This window comes from Cyprinodon tularosa, unplaced genomic scaffold (assembly GCF_016077235.1).
Source record: "Cyprinodon tularosa strain WSP-4 unplaced genomic scaffold, ASM1607723v1 ctg73, whole genome shotgun sequence".
NCBI classification, from domain to species: Eukaryota; Metazoa; Chordata; class Actinopteri; order Cyprinodontiformes; family Cyprinodontidae; genus Cyprinodon; species Cyprinodon tularosa.
The window spans coordinates 1,932,321-1,954,960 of record NW_024039485.1 but is presented as its reverse complement, the minus strand read 5'-3'; the positions used below and the strand labels follow the sequence as shown (position 1 = coordinate 1,954,960).

General features: G+C 37.2%; 2 protein-coding genes across 3 annotated transcripts; both read right to left on the bottom strand.

Annotated features, from left to right (window-relative positions):
* Positions 1 to 413: 413 nt before the first annotated feature.
* Positions 414 to 10,266, bottom strand: gra (granulito). Of its 2 annotated transcripts, none has more exons than XM_038269556.1 (7): positions 10,187 to 10,266; positions 2,401 to 2,522; positions 2,268 to 2,320; positions 1,966 to 2,023; positions 1,713 to 1,819; positions 1,566 to 1,628; positions 414 to 764 (listed from the first exon to the last, which is right to left on the bottom strand). In XM_038269556.1, the coding sequence occupies exons 2-6, from the start codon at positions 2,480 to 2,482 to the stop codon at positions 1,566 to 1,568; spliced, it is 363 nt and encodes a 120-aa protein (XP_038125484.1). In that variant the 5' UTR covers positions 2,483 to 2,522; positions 10,187 to 10,266; the 3' UTR covers positions 414 to 764. The 2 variants fall into 2 exon arrangements, with proteins under 2 accessions (XP_038125484.1, XP_038125485.1); XM_038269557.1 differs by lacking the exon at positions 10,187 to 10,266 and adding an exon at positions 8,772 to 8,900.
* A 3,770-nt stretch (positions 10,267 to 14,036) lies between these two features.
* rbm12bb (RNA binding motif protein 12Bb) lies at positions 14,037 to 21,051 on the bottom strand. The gene is made up of 2 exons (XM_038269540.1): positions 20,919 to 21,051; positions 14,037 to 16,244 (listed from the first exon to the last, which is right to left on the bottom strand). Exon 2 carries the CDS (start codon positions 16,220 to 16,222, stop codon positions 14,309 to 14,311), a length of 1,914 nt encoding a protein of 637 aa, XP_038125468.1. The 5' UTR covers positions 16,223 to 16,244; positions 20,919 to 21,051; the 3' UTR covers positions 14,037 to 14,308.
* Between the last annotated feature and the right edge of the window lie 1,589 nt (positions 21,052 to 22,640).

Here is a 22,640-nt window from a genome sequence, read left to right as displayed (position 1 = left end):
TTTAACCTTTTACCACTAGATTTTTTTTAGCATAAAAGTTTATTTTTCTCACACTAAAAGGAAACAGCTGAATAAACATCCTGTAATCACAGTTTCCAGTATATTCCGACGAGAATTGGTAATGACAACTAAAATTAAACGCTATCCTTCATTAAACGCTATCCTTCATTAAACGCTATCCTTGAAAGATAAGTGATTTAACAGACTTGCTCCAGAGCCAATATTAGAGACCAAACAATGATCAGAGAACTATCGGAGACCATTAAAACTTCAAAAGCTAATAGGAAAAGCTTTCATGCACACAAAATGGTAAAAATGCACATATAATGAAAACCGACACTTCTGTTCTTTACGAAAGCAAGACATGAAAAACACAAGCTGCTGCACATTTATGGTGATTTTTTTGGGGGGGGTTTGTTTATTGCCATGACATCTTTTGCATGCATCCAACAGAGACATAGGCAGTGAATTAATATAAACAGGATTTACTGCTTGATTTACACTAAGTTAAAAAGTCACACTTGGGTCACACATTAGGTCAGAAAAAAAAGGCACTTTTGGCTTGCTGTTTAAAGCATATTTTAAACACACAATATGGAGAGAAAAAAAATCACACAGCAAAAACAAAGCTCAAAGTAACATGCAAAGCACACATTCAAAGAGTGTTATGGGTTAAAATAAATTAAAGTAAAGCAACAAACTACAGTGCAAATCCCATTTGTGGAAAACAAGTTTCTGAAGACTTGGAAAGCCTTTCTGCCACCCTAACAAAAGACAAATTTGAAACATTAGTTATCATTGCATTGCATATCAATATGAAGATTATCAAGCTGGCAGTTGGTTCCACATAGCATCTGAGCCAAACGCAGAAGGTGAATCCTTTCTATCCATAAAAATGCCAATAGGCTTTTGTTTTTTTATGATGACAGAAAATAACTTGAATTCTCTGAGCACTTTCAGAGTCTAGAGTGTGATGAAGCTCATCATAAAGAGATAGTAGAGCAGTTATCTTTCTGCCAATAAAGATGAAAGCAAATAGCGCCTTTTCCATAGTTGATAAGAACAAAAAAATCTTCTGCAGTGCTAATTAACTTGAAGCCTGTAAGGTAAATGTTAACATGAAGGGTTAGCTAACTTTGAAAGCATTACACAATTCTAAATAGGGCTTTAGCTTAACGTTTAAATAAAACACTGGCCAACTTTCTGGTTTAGACTCTTTTTCTTCATTAGATTCAAATTAGCAATGCTCTAAAAATGCATTAAAAGTATAGTGGAGGATTTTTGGAATATTTTGAAAAGACCCATCCTCTCCACTTAAAAAAAAAAATGCATATGCACAACGCAGTACCAGCGCCCTAGAGGGAACGCCTATTAAATGCCTATTGTTTTAGAGAAAGAGGTCCTGGATACAAAAGTACACCAGTTGCCATGGCAACAGTGCCAATATCCAAAACTTTTAAGATGTATTAAATCTTCTGCATGTTTCAGTTAACAAACTTGTAAAGTGGTATTGGATCACCACCCCAGCTGTTGTGCTCTTCCTTACAATTTTATAAGCTACTTACTCATACGTCCTCTGTTACTTCTTTCCACTGCGTTTCCCTCAGCTCTTGTTGCCCTGGATCCCTCTGTCAAGATCGTAAAAAAAGAGCTAAAATCTGTGACCCACCGATGAACAAGCATCAAACTTTAAACTGAAATCAACAACTTACTGCCTTGGGTAACACAATGGGGTGGTCTGGGAGGTATTCTGGCCTCTTCTTGGCGTCAGGGCAGCCGGCCAAAGCAATCAAAAAGTCCCTTGTATAAGATATTCTCTCTGCAGAGAAAATGGAAACAGCAGCTAGTATACAGGTATCTGCCCTTTCAACCAAATATGTGTTACAGATAAGTGAGTAGGTGAGTGAGGGAAGCTGACATGCATTTCTAGTTACTGTACATCGTTTGTATTGCTCTGTTTCTTACCTTTCTTCTGTTTATGGAGGTTGAGAATCTTGAGGAACTGCTCTAAACCAACAGTAGTCTGTCAAGTGCAAAGGTTAGAAAAACTCAGTGGAATGTCTTGGTGTCTGAATCAGCTTAATAACTAATCAACGTCTTTAATGGGAATTTCTCATTACAAGTCAACTATAGTACAGGTACCATAAGTGACAAAAAAACAGCAAAAAAGAAAAGAAACAACCACCTGAAAATACTTTTGAAACTAAATATTTCATTGGTTAAACATCCTGATTCATTAGCTATTCATTAATCGATGAATGCCTCACCAGTTCCCCCTCCATCAGGGGCTGGTCACCTGCCGCAGGCTTTGTTTGAGGACCTATAAATAAAAGGACACAACCCAAACTTAACTTAAAAAAATGAAAACTCTGGTTTGTTAGCTGACAGCTTTAAACTCACCAACACTGGCAGGGACACAGCGACGCAGGGGCCTCGCCGGCTCCAGGTGCCTCAGTAGGATCCTTTTTCTTGATACTTCCATACTGGCGTCAGCGGGTCTCAGATGTTTTAAACTTTATGTGCTGAAAAAGATCATAATTACTGCAATGGCTGGTGCCATGTAATTAAAAATTCAAGTAGAAGGAAACAGTTACCCAAACTAACTTACCGTAATTCATGAAATTGTGTCTTAATATTATCAATAATTCTGTAGTAACACACAATCTTGTGAATTAAGTCCGTTTGGTTAACCGTTTCAGGACCCTTCACTTTTAAAGTAGATGTATTCACAGATGAAGATTTGAAGAGGGAAACATCTTTTTTTGTTGTTGCTTTAAGTAGGCTATTTCTTCTGAGATGGGTGAATTAAAAAGATCCTTTACTCAAAACGTAACAAACAACTTAAATGCAAATAATCCAAAGCAACATTAAAATGTTGCAGGTGGTAAATTAAGGTTTCACTGGTTGAATGTAACACTACAGCAAACATTGCAACTGCCGTACAATTTCTGCTTGAAACAAAGTATAATCAAGCTGATACACTCATGGACCACCTTATTACACCTGCCCAACTGCTTGTAACCACCAATTTCTAGTAAGCCAATCACATTGCAGCAACTCATCGCATTTAGGCATGTAGACATAATCAACAAGATCTGCTGGTGTTCAGAGCATCAGAGAGGGGAAGTAAAGTGATTTAAGTTTACCTTGCAAACAAGATGAATTCTCACGAGATTGGCAAAATTCACAAATTTCCAAAAATATATCCTGCCAGAAGCCAATAGATGCATAAGCCTTCAATAAAGAAATGTTTGGAACCAATGTAATGCAGTGACTTCTCTGACAACCAGAAGCTGCAGGCTGAGTTAAAGCAAACATTTCTGTGCTGGTGTTAGCTAGATTACCCTCTGTTTTCTTTTCAATAAAAGAGCAAAGGCAGGTGATTTGTGTCTTAATGGATGGGAAAGATGTTTGTTCGTTCCTCCTGACCAGATGTGGTAAGAGTTTGATTTATCAGTAAACTCCACTAGTTGGGAAACAAATCAAGAATATGACAGCTGCTATTGCTGCAGCGATTGGCTAAATAGGTCGGGAGAAAGGTTGCACTTGGTGATTTACCCAATCAGCTTGCAGATTGGGTATATCTATCCCTTCCTAGTGCAACACTTCTACACAACACTGTGTAGAATTCCAATTGGACTAAACATATTAATCTGGCTTATGCCAGGTTAAATTTAAGTGACTATGAACTTGGCATGGTTGTTGGTGCCGGACAGGCTGGCAGTAATATTTCAGGAAGTGCTGATAACATAATAATAAATAAACTTTATTGATTTCACATTGGAGAAAAGTATCTCTGCTTTTAACCCATCCCCTTGGGGTGCAGTGAGCTGCAATTGTGGGGCGCCCGGGGAGCAATCAAAGTCGAAGAGTGTTGCTCAGACACCCAGAATGGAGCCGCCTCCCTATAAAATTCAAGGATTTTATGCAGAGCCACCTCTGTTGGACCCACCATCTTATGGCTACTTCCAGCAGGATAACACACCATGCCATAAAGCATGAATATCAACTCAGACTGGTCTATGCACATAAGTTCCCTGTGGTCAGATGACCTCCATGGTCACCATGGCTGAGTCTCAGTTCGCAGGCTGTGTCCTCTGGAGGCTGGGTAGGCTGGGTCCTCCGAAGTACGCATCCTGCGAATTGAGACGCAGCTCATATCTCAACCCAATACAGCAACTTTGGGATATGGTGGAATGGGAGATTGCCATCATGCATGTGCAGCTGACAAATCTGCAGCGTCTGTGTGATGCTATCATGTAAATATGGACCAAAGTCTCTGGGGACCAATACTTTGCTGAATCTATGCCACAACCGTTAGGTCAGTTCTGAAGGTCAAAGGGGGTCCAACCAGGTACTAGAAAAGGATACCTAAAAAAAGTGGCTGGTGGGTGTATCCAAGCCATTTAATATGTAAAATAATAATTAAAAATTATATTTCAACAATTCATTGATGCCACTAATAAAAAAAACAGTGCAATGACTACCGGTAATCATCATTGTATTAAGAACATCGTAGGGACATTTTCTATATCCTCTACTCTTTATTTTTGTTTGATTTTTGGCAATGTTAATTATTAATTTAGTTGGGATTAGTACATCACTCGGGTCTATGCTGCCCACTGTTTTACACTTAATATAACTTAATAGCTTTGAGAAAGTTTAACCACTTTAAAATTTCTCACATTCAAGCAGCTTAATGTATCACATCAAACATTTTAATCCCAGAGGAAGTAGTCTGGGTGCATACGAGCAGCAGTCCAATAACAGCTTCATTTATTAAGGGAAATACAGTCCAAACCAATGCTGCACTGTGAGGAAACCTAAATGGCCAATAAACCTGATAACCACTTTCAAATTTCGGCAGCACCAACTACCAGCAAGTATTTTTGAAAATGGCCAGTGAGTCTTTTCAACAGACAAATGTTGGCCTACTCTTGCTGAGCTGTTCAATTTCAGAACATAATGGTATTGAGAATGAAAAGCTTTTTTTAAAGATAATAGCTAGAAAATTGTGATCAAACCGCAGAATTTTTTGCAGATAAAGGCATGTCTGTTTGGATGTTGGTTGATGTGTGCAGAAAGAAAGCATGGCGGCTCAAGTTGAGGTGGGAGGTGGGGGGGTGTTAAAGTGTAATAGTGTATAAATGAATTTGCAAGCCTCATACACAGGCTTTAGGAGAAATATGACTGTTACAATTTCTTATAAAGTGAATATTGCATGATATGGGACCTTTGACAGTGAAAATTAACTCAGCATTTCTATGGCAATTATATGGTTAAAAGGAGTCATCACTAAAAAATCAGACTTTCTGAAATAGAATTTTTGAAATGTGCATGTTGGGTTTCAATTACAGCCAACAAAAACCTAGAGTGTGAAAATGGCTTGTTTTTTTGTTTTGTTTTAGCTTTCTGTGCAAACTAGAAAAGCCCAGAGCTTGCTCTCCACAGCAGTGCATTTCTGGTCCTTCTGTGTTGACATCAATAATGGAAGAGTAATAACATAAGCCACCTTGCTTTCACCTCTACCTTCCTGATTCCACCAAAAAAGGCACTTCAAACAACCAGGTGAGAGCTGCCCCTTTTGCAGAAGCACTGACCTAACATTTTATAAGAGGCCACAAATCGATGGTAAAAGCACCGTGGCAAATTACTAATGCTACGTCCACATGAACGTGCATACACACGTCACATGTGCGCCTCATAGGACAAAAAAGGGTATCAAAATCTTAAAGGGAGATGCTGTTTTCATTATTCATTTATTGAAGAAATATTTCCTACATTTAATAAAATAAAAGATAAGTATAACATTGATAAAATAGATTTCTTAAATTTCATTTAAGTTCATAGTTTACTAAAAAAAGATGATTTCATCCTTTTCCAGTCAGCCCTCTGAGTATGCACTTAATTCTGTTGTTGTGAAAGACCTCATGAAAAAAAGGCTCCATTCCTGATATTTGCAAGGATCTGTCTTTCTATGAAATACCCCTTTAAAGATTACTTCTACAAATAAAACTAAATAAATGCAAATATTTAAAATGTTTATTTCTTCTCTTCTTCTAATTAGTTTTTTCCACATTAAAACCCTGCAAAGGACGTCCAAGTTATGTAGATTAAGCTCGTGTTTGTGTTTTTCATAACATCAGATTTAATATTTACTGAAGAATTTTTAACACTGGCAGGTAAAGTTAGTGAGATGTGTTTGAATACAATTGTCTATTATCAGAGCCGGTATAGTGGGTCAGTTTTCTGCTAGTGTTGTATCATAATGAACAACACAATGTCACTGTGCTGTGTTTTGCAAATCCCCATTGTTACGTGTCATTCCCTTTTAACTCAGTCGGGTTAGGTGGAGCAGACGGATTTCATGGAAAGCGATAACAAAAATCTATCTACTTTAGGATAGAAGTAATGGATTAATGCATATTCTTAACAGATATTATGAGATTTGGGGGTATTTATAGTATGACGAACAGTAAAGAAAACAAAAACCTACTGCCTCTTTTCATCTTTTTCAAGTGCAACCACTGGCACTAGTGACTGTGTCAAAAGTATGGGAAAATAGTAAATACTTTATAAACGTTTACCTTACTAACAAGGTAAATTGTCATGAGATTGTGGATTCACAGACTTCCGAAAATACATCAGGAGCAATGAGGATGAATTAGCCTTGATACAGTAATGTTTTGAACCAACAAGATGCAGTCACATGTATGACGTCAATGCGTCAACCAGAGGCGGAACGCTGAAGCAAAACAAACATGGCTGCGTTGGTTTCAGCTGGGATTCCCTCTATTTCTTTATGAAAACAAGCAAAAGGACACAATTTTTGCCTTTGTGAATGGGAAGAGGCTTTCCAGATCTATACGTATAAGTTTGAATTCTACAAGGAATCAATCTGGCTCTGATCCAGTTAGGTAAAAGTCTAAGATGGTCAGATTTAATCTGTAATTGGGGTGGCTCGTTTGCTGGCTAATCGTTTATGCAAGTTACTATGATAAACAACAAAAATGTGATATTACTGGGGTTAAATTCCCTGGATCTATGTTTTCTTTTTCTTTTTTTTTCTTTTTTGAGGGAAGGTCCCCCTCCCCAAACCACCTGCATAAATACATTCTTTGTCTTATGACCAATTGAAACAAATCCAAAGGTAAATCCTGCTACTAGATTACATAAATGAGGCACACTCATTTTAATTTAAGTCTTCATAGTTCAAAAGACATTTTTGTTAAAATTTAGATTTTTAAAGTTTTTCTTCAATAGATTCTATGTTACGTGAACCACTGACTCAAAATCTGTGAGAAATGGTTCTACTACATTGGAAATATGAGGCATACTCCTTTTTTTTCCAATTTAAGCCTTTTCATGTATTTTTTTGTAATTTTTAAAGTAAAAAAGTACAAAAAAGTAAAGTTCATTTTCTATATGCTTAACAGTATTGTAATACAGTACAGACACACTGCTCATGGAAACACAGGAGACTTAAAGGAATAGTACACCCAAAACATGATTAGCCTTCATTTTCTACTCACCCCCATGCTGAACAACACTCTGGAGTACTTTTTTGATATCTCAAATGCATCTGGAGATCTGGGAGGCTTCTTGCTGTCTGCTGACATTCAAATAATGGAGGTCTATGGTGTCCGAGACAGAAAGGTCCATAAAAGTCCACAAAAAACGTGTCAATATTCCTCCATACTGCTCGTCCAATGTATTCCAAGTGTCCTGAGTGGGTAGCATCCAGAATTTACTCGAAACGAAGTCATTTAGAATGTTTTTAGAGCATAAACAGTAGTGTATAGGATTTCCTGAAAGCGCGCACCTGCGCGTTCACGACGCTACGGAAGCCGGCAGACCAAACCAGATGAAAGTGCGCATTCAGCTCGGCAAAGAACTCATGCTCTTCCTGAACACTGAAGTCACCATAGACCTCCATTATTTGAATGTCAGCAGACAGCAAGAAGCCTCCCAGATCTCCAGATGCATTTGAGATATCAAAAAAGTACTCCAGAGTGTTGTTCAGCATGGGGGTGAGTAGAAAATGAAGGCTAATCATGTTTTGGGTGTACTATTCCTTTAAGCACCAGAGCAATAGGGCTTGGGATCCGCATTGCATTGTGGGATGTGGCGGCCATGTTGAGGGCTAGACCAATGTAAACATAGCTCTGATACAACGTTGTTGAAAGAAGAGACGTAGAAGTAGAGAAAAAAAAGATTTTAAAATCCCGAAAAGGATCTGGAATTTACTGGAACACATTAAATAGAGAAGCCAGGGACCAGTATGTTGACAAATTCAACATTATTAATAATTTGGATCTATATGAAGTTCCAAACAATGAGTGGAGCCCCGATGAGTGAGCGCCTATACTTCAAAACAGTTCAGAAGCTACAAGTCCTTGGAGTCTCATGTGCAGTTCATGAATGGATGGGTTCAGGAGCTGCAGATCATAAAGCCAGCAAACAGTGGGAACACAGTAATCCGTACAAAGGTAAGCTGTGCTCAGATGGGCTCTGGAAACTGCTAGTTTAGTAATTGCTAACCGCTGGTGTTAACAACCACTCACGCATGTAATGTACTCTGAACTAGCTGCTATGTGTTTCAAAGGTGTAGTTAGTAACGTTAACTGCCAACCCTCCCTAAACCCTCCGGGTTTCTCACGTATTTGAGCCTTTTCCTGCTGCCGTTTTTATTATTTCCCCGTAAAAGATCCCAACCTTGAAGGAAAGAAACAATGTAGGCTACAAAATAAAACCGTGCATCTTTAACTTACCAGAATGAAAATGCAGGGAACACATATGTTCGGTCGTCTTACAGCCACGATCCAAGCTAGCTGACAACTCTTTATCTCTGACACTTGGTTTCCGTGGTTGCGCTTCTAGGCAGGAAAGCGGTGGAAAGTTAACCCATTTTCTATGTTTTTCCCATGGCGATGATGTGTTGCGCTGTTACAGCCCACAGTACAGCAACGGTTTACCATGTTTGGAATCAAGTTAAAGTTAAATTATTCATATTAAAACACAGGGAGGGAGTACAGTATGCGGTAGTCGTAGGCAGTAGTCTGAGCAGCAGTAAAGGAGGCCATCAACATGGCGGCCACGCAAAGTAATTATCTCATGACGCCCAAGCCCTATAGAAGACCAGGTCTACCATACAGGGCAAGATCCCAGGTGCAGGCTTTGCAATGAGGCCCCAAAAATAATCCAGCATCTCACATCAGGATGGAAGATACTGGCAGAAGAGTGTACAGAAATATCTGTGAAGAATACAAACTTGATACACCCAGGTTAAAATAGGAGTCACCTCCCAAGGTGGGGGAGAATGACAGAGCTAGGATCCTGTGGGACTTCCAGGTACACACAGACTAAATGGTTGTGACCAACCAATCAGATATTTCGAGCAGCAAAAGACAGTGATCAATGTTTTCATCCAAGATGATTGAAACATCAGGAGGAAGAAAAAAAAACATGAGAAATGGCAAAAATACCAAGGCCTTTAGGAAGAACTGGAGAGAGCTTGGAAGGTGAAGGTTATTGTAGTGCCCATGGTCATTGGAGCACCAGGGACAGTAACCCCCACACTGGAGAAATGGCTCCAACATATAAATGGAGAAATATCAGAGTCCAGAAGTGTGCAGTTCTAGGATCAGCTAAGATACTGAGAGGAACCCTGAAGCTCCCAGGCCTCTGGTAGAGGACCTGAGCATCAGATAAATGTAGAAAATACCTGATAGATAGAAAAGCTGATATTCGATTGCAAGTTACCTCACTTTATAATAATAATGTTACTTTTGCTTTCACAACTTTCATATGCCATGATGTTGCCAATGAATTCTAATCACTACAGAAAAATATTTAAAAAATATATCAACATTTTTTTCCTTTTTTAAGACATAAGTTAAATGATGTGCAGCAAAGTATGAACGTTGCTGTTAAATTGCCTCCAACGTTTGGGAGTCGATGTGGAATTTTAACGGTCAAACTTGGGATTGCCTCAAAACAGTGCAAAACAGTGAAAACAGCAGTTATTTAGTCCCCAAAACGATCGTTACTGATTTCACACTTTAAAAATATATTGTTTAAAGGGTTTCATAGATTGGGAAAGCAGGTCGCTTTGTAAAAAATAAAAATAAAAAATAGGACCTACTTATTTTACACTACGAAGAAGATAACGTATTTCAACATTTACCTCTTGCTCTGTAAAATGTTCCAGGTGTGGGATCAAGTTTTTGGTTTGCTCAGCTCCCCGGCGTCAGCGTGTATGCTCACAGGGCAGAAAATAAACTTCCGGTTTTTAACTTTCACAATAAAAGCTCGGAATCCGACGTTCGATGTCATTGCTAGTAGCGCTCAAAGTAAAACCAGAGCTCTATAAAAAAAAATTACATATATATATATATATATATATATATATATATATATATATATATATATATATATATATATATATATATATATATATATATATATATATATATATATATGTATATATATGTATATATATATATATATATATATATATATGTATGTATTTAAGAGTGATTTCACTCATACATCGAGGAGAAATAAAAAAAATGTCCTGACATTTTATCTTATGATTTTTGTCTGCTTTGCAAGGCACAAAACGAACTTCCGATTTTTTTTACTTATACAGTAAATGCTCGGAATCTGCTGGTAGCGCTTGAAGTAAAATCAGAGCTCTATACATATATTAAAAAAATACATAATGCTGATAACTCATTAATCGAGGGGAAATGAAAAAAAATGAATATTGAATTTCTCTAAATTACTGTAGGATAAAGTATTATGACTGATCATTGTTACTGAGGATGTGATCAGGTATTTAATAACGTTTCCCAGCTCACCTTATGAAGCAAACTTTTTTTTCTAACTTAAATAGAGGTTACTTTAATTCCCTACTCGTGTTCTAAGAGTTGAGAAAAGTTCAGATGCAAAGATTGAGAATCAAACAGTGAACTACTGATGTAATGTATAGAAATTGTATTAATTCTGACTAAAAATCCAACATGGCTACTGTTGTGTTCTCCCAATTTCATTTTTTTCTGGAAAAATGATCTTGAAACAAGTAAATATTTCTTAAATGAAGTGTATTTACCCTTGATTTGAATAGGTAAATGAGATAGTTTGCCAATGGAATGAGTATTACTATTCTTAAAATAAGATAATTCAATAACATAAAAAGACAATCCAATAGTTATTTTTTTTCTTATTTTAAATCGAAATTATCTTGTTCCATTGGCAAAATGTCTCTTTTATCTCATTTCAAGAACAAATGCACTGATTTTAAGAAAAAAGTGACATCTGGATTAGTTAAGTCAAGAAAAAAAGGTAAAAAGCTAATTGAAAAGTTAAAAAGTAAAATTAAAAAGTCAATAAATCTAGTTTACAATTGTATTTAGGTTTCTAAACTAAAACATGTAAGAGTCCGTATCAGCATTAATACCTCTAAAGTTATGTTGGACCAAAAAAAAAAAGTGTTTCTTTCACTCTCAGTTTTCTATGAATATCTTATAGAAGCACTTTTGTTATTTTTCCTGATAAGTTCTTATTACATTGACATAACGTTTTGCCATCAAAATATCCATATTTTTTTAATGTTACATAGGTAATAATTGTCCTGGATTCCAATACCACTATTGGCTTGAAATTTGGATTTTCTAAATTATACTAACTCAATGTGACTTTAACCAGGGCTGCTATGATTGAAATTCCAATTTTTTTTTTTTTTTTTTTTTTACAAAAACAATAGCAAAGAAAAGCCATATGAAATAAGTTAGTTGCAAAGTAAAAAAACAAAAACAAAACAGGCTGATTTGGTTTTTTACAACCCCATTATAAAAAGATGTGTCATAGGTCAGAATTTCAATCATTATTATGAGACTTATTAGTAAAAATCATGACTTAGCATTGTAAAGCTGAAAGTACATTCAATATGAGTTTCAAACATTATTTTTTTGCTGTTATTTCTGCTTGTAGCTAAAAACTAAAATTAGTTCACAATCACAAATACATTAAATGACAAGTCATTTGGCCAGGGCTTCTTTTCTGTTAATGGAAATTACATCTCCCCACAAGACAAAGCACAAGGGGTGCAAGTTTGTGTTTGGGTTGCTGTATTTTTACATTAATACTTAGTACCTTTGTAACTAAGTCAAAAGGTTTATTAAATTGTTCATCTCATTTCTATAATTGTTCATCTCATTTCTATTTTCAATAACGCATTTTTTGCACAAATGCCTATTTGCACTGAACCACTGCAACTTGCACACTGTCTCTTATCCTCTGCAGTTCACACTTTGACCACTGCTGCACTTTTTGTATTTTTGTATAACTTGTGCCATTTGAAATATCAATGCAACGTTCATAAGCTGTATGTAACGCAATTTCGTTCTGTATGCACTCTGTGCATACAAAATGACAAATAAAGAAGTCTAAGTCATTGGGTATCACACCAAATGCTTGTTTCATTGCAACTGAAAAAGATTTAAAAAAAATGCTTTCGGCATGTGTCTGTTAGTAATGTCGACTAAGTTTGGAGAAGTTGTGTTCTCTCTGGTTTGTATATGGGAATCCCATTATTATGTAGTTGGACTGTCCGTCTTGAGGTGTTGCTACCAGCAAGGCCCTGCATCTTCAGGAGTGATGGTCCTCAGCCCTGTTCGTCTCCATCACCATCAGCATCTCAAGTTAGATGTGACTTTTATGCCTCTACCTCGTTGAGGTATTCCAATGTGCATCCTCTATTTTGAGGTTTAATGCATGGTGACCACCAAAAACATCAAGAAAATAGCCTCATTAACTTTCCCAGAGTCCTGAGTAGGCGCAATCCCTTATGTTTATATTTTCACATCTGTACCATTACCTAAAGAATTGTACCTTATGCTTTACCTAGGAATATACTAAACCCATAATATGAATTCCTTATCTTTAAATCAAACATACAAGACTGTCCTAGATAGAACACCTTTCTTATCTACTACTGGATTGTTAAGTCTCCTACATTATTTTTAACATCCTTACATAGAATTCAGCTTAATTCTATAGAGCAGGGTTGTCAAAATTTGTTACTAAGGAGCTAAAAAAATCAGACTCAATGCTTTGTTAACCTAAGATTTTTTCTTCTGTACGAAAGGCTTGATATCAGTAAATAACTAAGCACCAGCATCAACAGACCAAAGCTGTATCAGTCTGAAAAACACATAAAAGATTGCTTCAAAATACATTCTGCAATTCCTATTCACATTCTAACATTTAACCCTTCACTTTGAGTTCAAATTAAAATAACCAAGAAAATCGCGTTGCCTAAAAAGATTAATCAGAAACTTTTGTCTACTTGGATCATGTTTAATGCTTTAGGTTTTTGCAGCTGTGAAATAATCAGAACCAAATATATTTTTCTAGGAATAGATTGGTTGGAAAAACAACTAATCTAGTTAGTTAAAACAAATTTGGTTAGATCAAACATATATAATGATCACAATTCTAACAAGGCACTGGTTTCAGTCCTGTCTTTAGTGATTTGTACTGTTGCTTTCTAAAGATGAGACAGTATATATGTGGTGTGTTACCCTTTAATCCAAAGGTTGTGGGTTCGATTCTTGGTATGAAGTTTTAAAAGTTGTACTACTTAACCAGTATTTTGGATAAAATGAGCAATTTGTATTGGTTTGCCCTTTGGCCAACATAGATGGGGTAAAAACACTGGTTGGTTTAACTAAAAGATTGGTTGAATAACTTCAGACCAGATTAAAACTTAACACTGTGATACATTTGATTTTTGAATAAAAGTGACAAACCATTCATTTTGCTCATCATTGCACAATTTTCACAAACTATTTCACTATGTGCTTGAGCTTATTTCACTAAAATGAAAAAAACAGCGCACCTTAAAATATTCTCTTCTAAGACATTTTACTCAAAATCCCTTACAATGGATTTTATTATACACACCAATCATTAACAATTTCAAGAGAATCGAAATTCAGAGAATCAGATTTTGAAAGGACACCTCACAAGAGTCAAACTGAAATTATTTTTAATTTTGAAAACAATGTATGACATGTTTTTTTTTACCTGTACATACCCCAAATAATGTTTCAAAGAAATGTACATATTCATCAGTGGAAAGAAAAAAATAACCGCCTAGTTTCATGGAATAAAAAATACAAAAATAAATATATGTCAAAGGAGCTATGCTGCATTTCCATCTGTCTAAAAAAAAAAAAAAGTACAAAAAACCCCCCACAAAAACTTATGCAGCTGTTATTTTTTTCTGTATCTACAAAATATTTCAAACAAGTATGAGCTGTATTTTTCTCGGTCCGATCGGCCTTCCACTCAGCTCCCGAATTGCAGTTAAGGCCTCCTGGCGAGACTCGAAAACCAAAGTGGCCGAGCCTTTAGGTTTTCCGCTGGCCTCGTACTGAAGTGAAACGGATCCGGGTATGATGCGATATCCGTAACAGAAATCATAAACCTCCTCAGTCCTGATCTGGAACGGCAGGTTAACCAACTGCACACAGGTGGGACCATCGTACTGCTGAGTAGGTGCACCAAACCTCCCACGTCCTCCACTGCGCCTGTCCCGCGGAGAATGAGCTCTTACCCCACGAGGTTCGGAGTCATAGCCTCCACGGATACGCTCCTCTTGAATAGGTAAACTACCTTCCCTGGATTTCCTCATATCAGAGTATGAAGCATTCTCACCAGATCCATAGTAAGGCTCCATGTTCCTGGCAAAGTTCTGCCCCGTTTTCGGTAACGCCTGCTGTACTTCTGGTTGCTCTTTGGACAGCTGGTCCATCTGAGCACGAGTAATGCACTTCACTGCAACTTCAGAGCCCAGAAACCGCCGTCCATTGAGAGAAAGGGCCCCCATTGCCTCCCTCTCAGACTCAAAGAGAACCAAAGCCTGCCCGACCCCTTCACCTTTATGGTCATACAGAACCCGTACCATGTTCTCTGTGACATTAAACTCGTTAAAAAAATCTATTATCTCAACCTTTCTCACGTCAAATGGGAGGTTCCTTACAAATGCACAGATTTTCTCAGAGTCATAAGGGTCCCTAGTAAAGGAAGATGAAGGCCTTTCCTGATATTTTTCAGAGTTACCAGGTGATCCACTTGGTTCATTTTTAGACTCCAGTAGCCTGATCATGTTCTCTCTTGAGATGGACCGGATATGAATCCATCGATTAAGAAAATGCACCTTCTCCTTACTTATAGCATCCCAATACTCACTGATGCTCTTGAAGAGCACAAAGGCCGACCTGGTTCTTCTGCCAGAATCGTCAGTTAGAAACAGAATCTGATCATTCTCGAGTTTTGCATTACGAAAAAGGTGCCTTATGTCATCTTTTTCCACTGCAAAGGACAGATTGTCCAACAGCACACAGTATTCCTCCTCATTAGGACCAACTGGCCTCGGGCCCACAGGGGATCGAGACCTAGCTTGATACTCTGGGGTTCTCCGATTGCGAACAGGTGCTCTTCCCCTTTCAAATGTCTCCATTGTGTCGTTAGCGGCTTGCCTTCTAGCAGCAGCTTTCCGCCAAAAATCAGCTGTTGTTTGGCGAACATCAACATACCTTGACCCCATGTATTTCCCATCATGCTTTAGGGCCTCCAATGTATCCTCCTTCGATGCAAATTTGGCAAAGCCTTTGCCATTGTTTTGGCCACTTTCGTGTTTACACAAGATAATGTCAACAATGCACAAACCGTGAAAGAATTTGTACACATCTTGTTCTGTTACTGAGAAAGGCATACCATTAAGAAACACAATGAAAGGGTCAGGATTGGTGACTGACGGCCGTTGATGCAGGGAAGGAGGGCTATAACCCGACCGGCTTCTTGATCTTCTGTCCACCTCGGACTCCATGGATCTTCGAGTTGCTCTCCCATTGCCCTCAGGTCGCCCCATCTGATCAAAGTTTGCCTTTTGCGTTGCTCTTTCAAGCACACTCTGCATTTCTTGTTTGCTGCTTAGCAACAATCTCACAGGTGACCCATTAATGAATCCCCCTGACCGTGCAATGGCTCTTCTGGCATCTTCATCTGAAGCAAAGATAATGAAAGCTTCCTCTAGAGGTCCGCCAATTATATGCACACCTCCATCTGGAATTTTGAGGCCCGTGAAGAACCTGCGAATATCTGCAGATTCTGCTGTGACACTCAGTCCCTGTAAACGGATGACGACTGCCATGATGAAGCACAAACAACGGCACCTGTAGACAAAGGGGTAAAGAACAGCATTACTGCCTCCAGAGCCTTGCTAGCTCTGTACAAATATCCCAACATTTAGTTCCTAAAGGACAAATAAATATTCAAAAAAACAACATAAGGGAAAGAACAACTTCCTGATGTCCATAAAAGCCACCCACTTGATACAAATATGAGTGCAAAATAAAAATATAAGAGTCAGGCCTCCCACATTAAATTCTTCTTAAGATACCAAGACTTGGATCCAAGAAAGTGTCTCATCAAATTCAGGTATGTTTTACTGGGCATCATAATATCGGAAGTAAAAATACATCATATGGTTAAGTTCTTTACTTACAAAAATGAATAAATTAATGAAATGATGCCAAGGAATGGGGCCTTTATGAATAGCACTTCTGATTTAAGTCCATTCCCAATATTTTTCAGTTTTCAGAAAATGTTTCATTGTAATCGTCGTTTTTCAAAACTGGTTGTCTATTTTCAAGAGTCCCAGCATTGATGAAAGGAGTCCTTTTGTCGCTCCGAAAGCCTAAATCCCAGAAAAAAAAATGTCTCACTCAATCCAGCAGTATCTTAGAAACTAAGCTTTTTGTACATCAGATAATCTGAAAACCAACCAGATACATTTGTTGAATTAGAACTAATGCAGCCTCAATACTCCAGTCAATAAGAGCGCCACTGACTCCAGCACAACACCAAACACGCACCAACTCTGACATTCTGTAAACTTAGTGTAAAAGTAGCTTTTAAAACAAATATAAAAAAAGACTACTAAATGTCTAATATGTACTTAAATCACAGTAGCTTTTATTTCCAGCTTTAACTACCTTATTCAAAGATGGCGCAAACATTTCCTTTATATTTATATATTTCTTCATCTCACAGCAAGAGTTGTTTTCCCAGAGAGGTGCAGCACAAAGAAAGTTCAACAGGACAGAATCCCTTTGTCCCAACAGGCTTGACACCACAAAAAAAGGTCCATTCAGTGAGGACATGTGCAATGACCATGACTAGGAAGATCATTATATTCAGGGTTTAAATGGATGCACAAACTACTACTCTCAGTGGTTTAAAGTCTTTTGTAGTTCCTGCTGTAACATGATACCCATGCTAAAGTATTTATTGGAACTGTAAAAACTTCCTGCTACTCTTGCTTCAAAATGAATCTTTAATAATTTCTCCAAAGTGAATCACCAGAACTCCAAATTAAACTGATTGTTTTTACTAGATTCAACAAATCAATCCAGTGACGATTTTAGACAAACTATTACAAATGTCAACAATGGAGCCACATCCACCAGTGGAACACCAAGTTGGTAAACTGAAAATAAATCCCATAAATACCAACTGTTGGATGTTACAATGATGTGAAAACTAAAACAACAAAAAAATATGTATTCATGGCATTGATGTTGGAAATTAAACTCTTAATAGAGCCACTAATTCACAATAAAACCTCTGCCCTTTGGCTTCATATGAGTGGCCAGTTCTGGGACTAAGTAAAAGAATTGTCCTGTATACAAGTAAATAACTGGTTAACTGCAGCATGAAGATACTATTGCATGCCTTTTGCAAAAAATAACTTAGAGCAGTAATTATGCTAAAACTAGAGATGTCCGATCCAATATTAATATAGGATTGATATCAGCCAAAAAAATGAATACCGGAATATACCGGCCTGGAACTAAAATCTCTGATATAAACAGGCAACTAGAAATAATCTACTATTACTGCTTTCTTTTTTTTTTTTTTTTTAGTAACCTACTGGTTAATAAATGGGGCAGTAGTTCTCATATATATTGTTAAAAATCGGAAATGGAAAAAAATGGTATGAGGGCATTTCTGGACAAAACCGTATTCCGAATATATTTTGCATTTACAATTAAAAAACTTTGTTCAAAAATATGGGGTTCATCTAAAGCTATGGCGTCAGCATGCTGCCAAAAGTCCACACATGCAATTGATACTCCTATGAGTAACTTTACCTCATACAGTCATTAACTCTTCTTCACATGCATGTTTAGCATGTTACATGTGCAAATAGAGTACCATTGGGACCTAATATATCACACACACACACGTGTGCAAGAAGGCTGTGTGCTTCTGGATATTAAACCACACACGCAGTCTCCCTGCTCCTACATGTGAACCTGTTTTGTGCGTTGATGTCAATTTTTGTCCCTTTTAAGGCGTTGTCGACCGGAAAAGACAACCCGTCTGTGACTTGCTACTTTTCAGGAAATCCAGCGTAGACCTTTTTTCCCCATTTACAGTTAACGTTTCAGCTAGCAAAAACTAGCATACTATTTCACCAGAACCTTTTTTTGTAGACGACTTATAACCACTTTTAGCAGACACCCAACAACTAGTCAAAATCCAGTATTTATCCAGACTGTGTTGCACTGATGTGTGTGATATATCAGTACTCGATTTGTGCTTCTAACATGTTGAGCATGTATGGGAGTCAAGAGTCAGTGATTGTATGAGGTAAAGCTGCTCGTATGAGTATTTGTTGCGTATGTGGACTGGTCAAAACGTTAACTGGAAGGAGGAACACAGTTTATGCTGGTTAACTTGGAAACGTGTCAGAACTGAAGTGGGATTTCCTGAAAAGTAGCTAATCGCAGGCAGGTTGCTTTTTCCAGTCGGTAAAACCTTCAAAGGGAAAAAAAAAAGTTGACATGAGCGCACAGAAAAATATCCACACGTGAGGAGGCTGTGCGTGTGTTTTTTTCCTACACTTGTGTGTGTGATATATTAGGACCCTGTGGTACTCTATTTGTGCATGTAACATGTTAATCGTGCACGTGAGGAAGAGTTAATAAGCAGTTAAAGCTGCTCGTAGCATTTGTTGCATATGTGGATTTTTGGCAGAATACTGAAGCCATACAGAATGCTTAAAGTGGCAAGCTTTAGCTTCACCTGGCTGAAAATCTGCAAAACTTTTTTTTAAAGAACCTTCTGCCCTCAGATTATTAAAAGACTAACTCAAAAATAAATATCACAGCAGATTAATCTAAAAAAAAATTGGAGGTTTTCAAATGAATCAGTTGCAGACAATAAATCACAAAGCATCACACAATAAAATATGATTCATATTTAGGTGGCTCAAATCTCTTATAGGAAGGGAAAAACAACTCAACCATTTAAATGGAAGAGTAGTGTAAAGGAACTTCTTGCAGTATTTTTTTTTTTTTTTTTACACAATCTCAAACAACAATCCGTAATGTACCACTCCAACTTCAACCATCTCAGACAGACATGTCTTTAACTGTGAAAAAGGCAAGTGCTGCCAAGCCAACAAACAAACCCAAGTAAACATGACAGCACAGGAGGACCTAGTCGCAGCCGCTGTATAACATCTGTTTGTTAGAATCCATGATCTCATCCTTGGAAGACAAGAAGTGAAAGTGTTTAGGCATAAATAGTACCAAACCAAACTGAGTGTTACACATTATTACTCTAACTAGACAGTCTAAACAAAAGCCACCCCGACACAAACAGAATCACAATTGGATTATTAAACCAAATGCATCAGCCTGAGAAATACCAATTCCAGGAAGTCAAGTCTGTGCTTGTTAATATCACAGAATATACTCTATATACACTATAATGTGTATATCATTATACCTCATCACATTCCATGTTTAAGACCATCTCAGCCTTCCAACATTAAGTGCTTCCTGCGCTCCATGACAATCATCCATTTATACAGAGGTAGTATATTTTTCCCCCATGTTTAGTCTGGGATTATTTCCATTCAGGATTTCTTTCCCCGTTCCCAAATTATGTTACCGAACAGATTTCCTTAAAAGCTGAAAACATAATATCATTGTTCTTCCATGTTCCTCCTTTGCATTTCTTCGGATTAACCACTTGTGGTACCAAAAGGCTCCCTTCTTTCACCACCAAGAAACTGAGCTGGATCCCCAGATGATACCTTCAATCCAGGCTTGTCTTGGATCAGAGGTTTAAATACTAGGAAAGCGAACTTCCTTATCAGATTGAGCCATTATGAGCAAGAACGTAGGGAATTCAGTCGCAAGGTCTGTAAAAAAAATATTCAATCGATAAAGCCACCAATATGTAAAAAAAAAAAAAAAAAAAAAAAGTTCATACAAGCTGATGCTCACAAAACCCACGCTTCTACATAAATCCAACGCTCTTCAGTGGGACAGAAAACAAAAAGCTTCAACCATCCGTCACGTGATAAACTCACAAGGCGTACTTTCGGTTTAAACCGTCCGGAAAAGTACGAATCTGGGTCACTGACTTTATGGCCTCATTTTTAAGAATTACCAAAAGAGGTAAGACTCTCACTAACCAGTACAAAGTCTTAGAAAATACTCACTAAATATTAGCTAAATGTCACAAAAACACAAGAGTTCCATGGGAACGGCCCAAACAGCCTAGACAAATACGTACACGCCGTTCAATAAGCATGTCGGAACAAAATTAAATAAACCTTAATGTCGAATGCAGGGGGAAAAAAAGACACCCAAGTTTGACTGAGGAGTTTCTCACAGCTCAGCTAAAGATCAAATCAGGTTCACGTTAGCTAGCTTCAATGCTAGGCCTGCTAGCCTGCAGCTTCAGTTCCTTTCATTATGCCAGTGTCGAGAAAAAATGAATTATGCGTCATGCCACAAAGTGGCCAATAAAGCGGGTGTCAAACTTACACAAATAATAACCACAGTCTTCACTCAAAACTCAATGGGAAGATGATAAATGCAGATATATATGTTTAGGTGGACAGTCAGCGTCACGCAGCTCGTATCCGAGAGGAGGAAATAGCAAAATGTTTGTTCCCCTCCCCCTGAGGAGCTGGCTAAACAGGTTTAGAATGACACACTGCCCCCTGCCGAGCTGGCATGGAAATGTCACAACCTTGAAGGTCGGTCTGGAGGACCGAAAATTTCAATGCAACATTATGATATGTATTATTTTATTTTTAAATATCTTTATCTTATATATTTACTATTTTTAATGTAGCATGGAAAAAAAAGCATAGAAAATATAAGATTCCATTTTAGATTCGAAGAGCCCTACAGGCATAATTGATATATATATATATATATATATATATATATATATATATATATATATATATATATATATATATATATATATATATATATATATATAATATTTGCTTCATAAGTCAGTGTATTGGATTGAATTTGTTAATCAGTCCTATCATCACACGTGTATGTTTTAAGGTCATTGTTGCAGTTTTATTGTTAAGCTACCCAAAACTCAGGTTCTGAAAATCTTAAAATCTTATTTTATTTTCTTAATAGTTCTTTTTTGTGAATTGTGCGACTAATATTTATTGCAAAAGTTTTTCACTTGGCCAGCCCAGACAAACGCTTTGGATTGTACCAGGTCCTGTGAAAAGGTCTTTTGATGGAGTTATTTTATTTATTTATTTATTTATTTATTGCATTTCTTTATCAGGGATTTGTAATTAATATTTTTCAGATGTAAAACCTCTTTGGTTTTTAACGTGTCTATTTGCTGCAATGTTTCTTCAACTGTGGCTCTTTAGATAATTTTTTTATGTAAAAACCTCAACATGAGAAAAACTGAGGACCAGCTGTTTTAAAAGGAATATGTTTAAATTCGATCTAGATACAAACTGCCCAAAACCTTACCAAATGTTAAATAATGATCCTTTTGAATTTTTAAAAGACTTTAAAGGGGAACAAGACTGCATATTGGTGACTAAAGGCTTTTTTTCAGCATTGTAAACCTAAAAAGACACAAGACTAAAAGCATCTGCCTAATGTTTTAAGATAAAGTTTATAATATGGATGTTGTCACAACAATTTTGTCCTTTAGCTTCTTCACAGCTCTTGAAATGAGCCTGATGCTCTAATCATTATACTTTCAGATGAGGCAGCAAACAGTCTTAAAAGCTAACAGAAGACCAAAGTAGGGGACTTTATGATCCTACATTTGAACTGTTTTCTGTGTTGGAAATATTCTGTACACTGCTTTTTTTTTTTTGGCCAAACATCTTACCCAAAAGCTATTTCCTATGTTATCTGTCTATCGCCCTCCAAAGTGATACTATCCAGCTCATTCTGGTAGATCCAAGGAATTCTCAAGCCTTAAATGCCTGGATTCTCAATGAGACATTCTTGAAAAAACTATTAAGTGAGATGACCAGGAAGTATCAGAGTCCGATGCAAAAAACACCCCAACTGACAAATTTCAGAGCCTCCCCTGGATAATGAGTCTCATTCCTCTTCTCAGATTTAGCCCTCCAAAGAATGTTCCAGGGGTGATTTTTGGAACCTGGGCTTCTTTTCTACAGCCTGATAGCAAGAATGATAGAAAGATCATAAAAGTTTTTCTTTTTGTCTCATTAGTAGCAGCATTACTTTACATCAAATTCT

Bases quoted from the DNA above. Each gene is read 5' to 3' on its own strand.
- gra (XM_038269556.1), bottom strand. From the start codon at position 2,482: ATGGAAGTATCAAGAAAAAGGATCCTACTGAGGCACCTGGAGCCGGCG. The intron at 2,024-2,267 runs GTGAGGCATTCA...TGCACTTGACAG, and splicing joins CCCTGATGGAGGGGGAACTG to ACTACTGTTGGTTTAGAGCA. The intron at 1,629-1,712 runs GTAAGTTGTTGA...CGATCTTGACAG, and splicing joins CCATTGTGTTACCCAAGGCA to AGGGATCCAGGGCAACAAGA.
- rbm12bb (XM_038269540.1), bottom strand. From the start codon at position 16,222: ATGGCAGTCGTCATCCGTTTACAGGGACTGAGTGTCACAGCAGAATCT.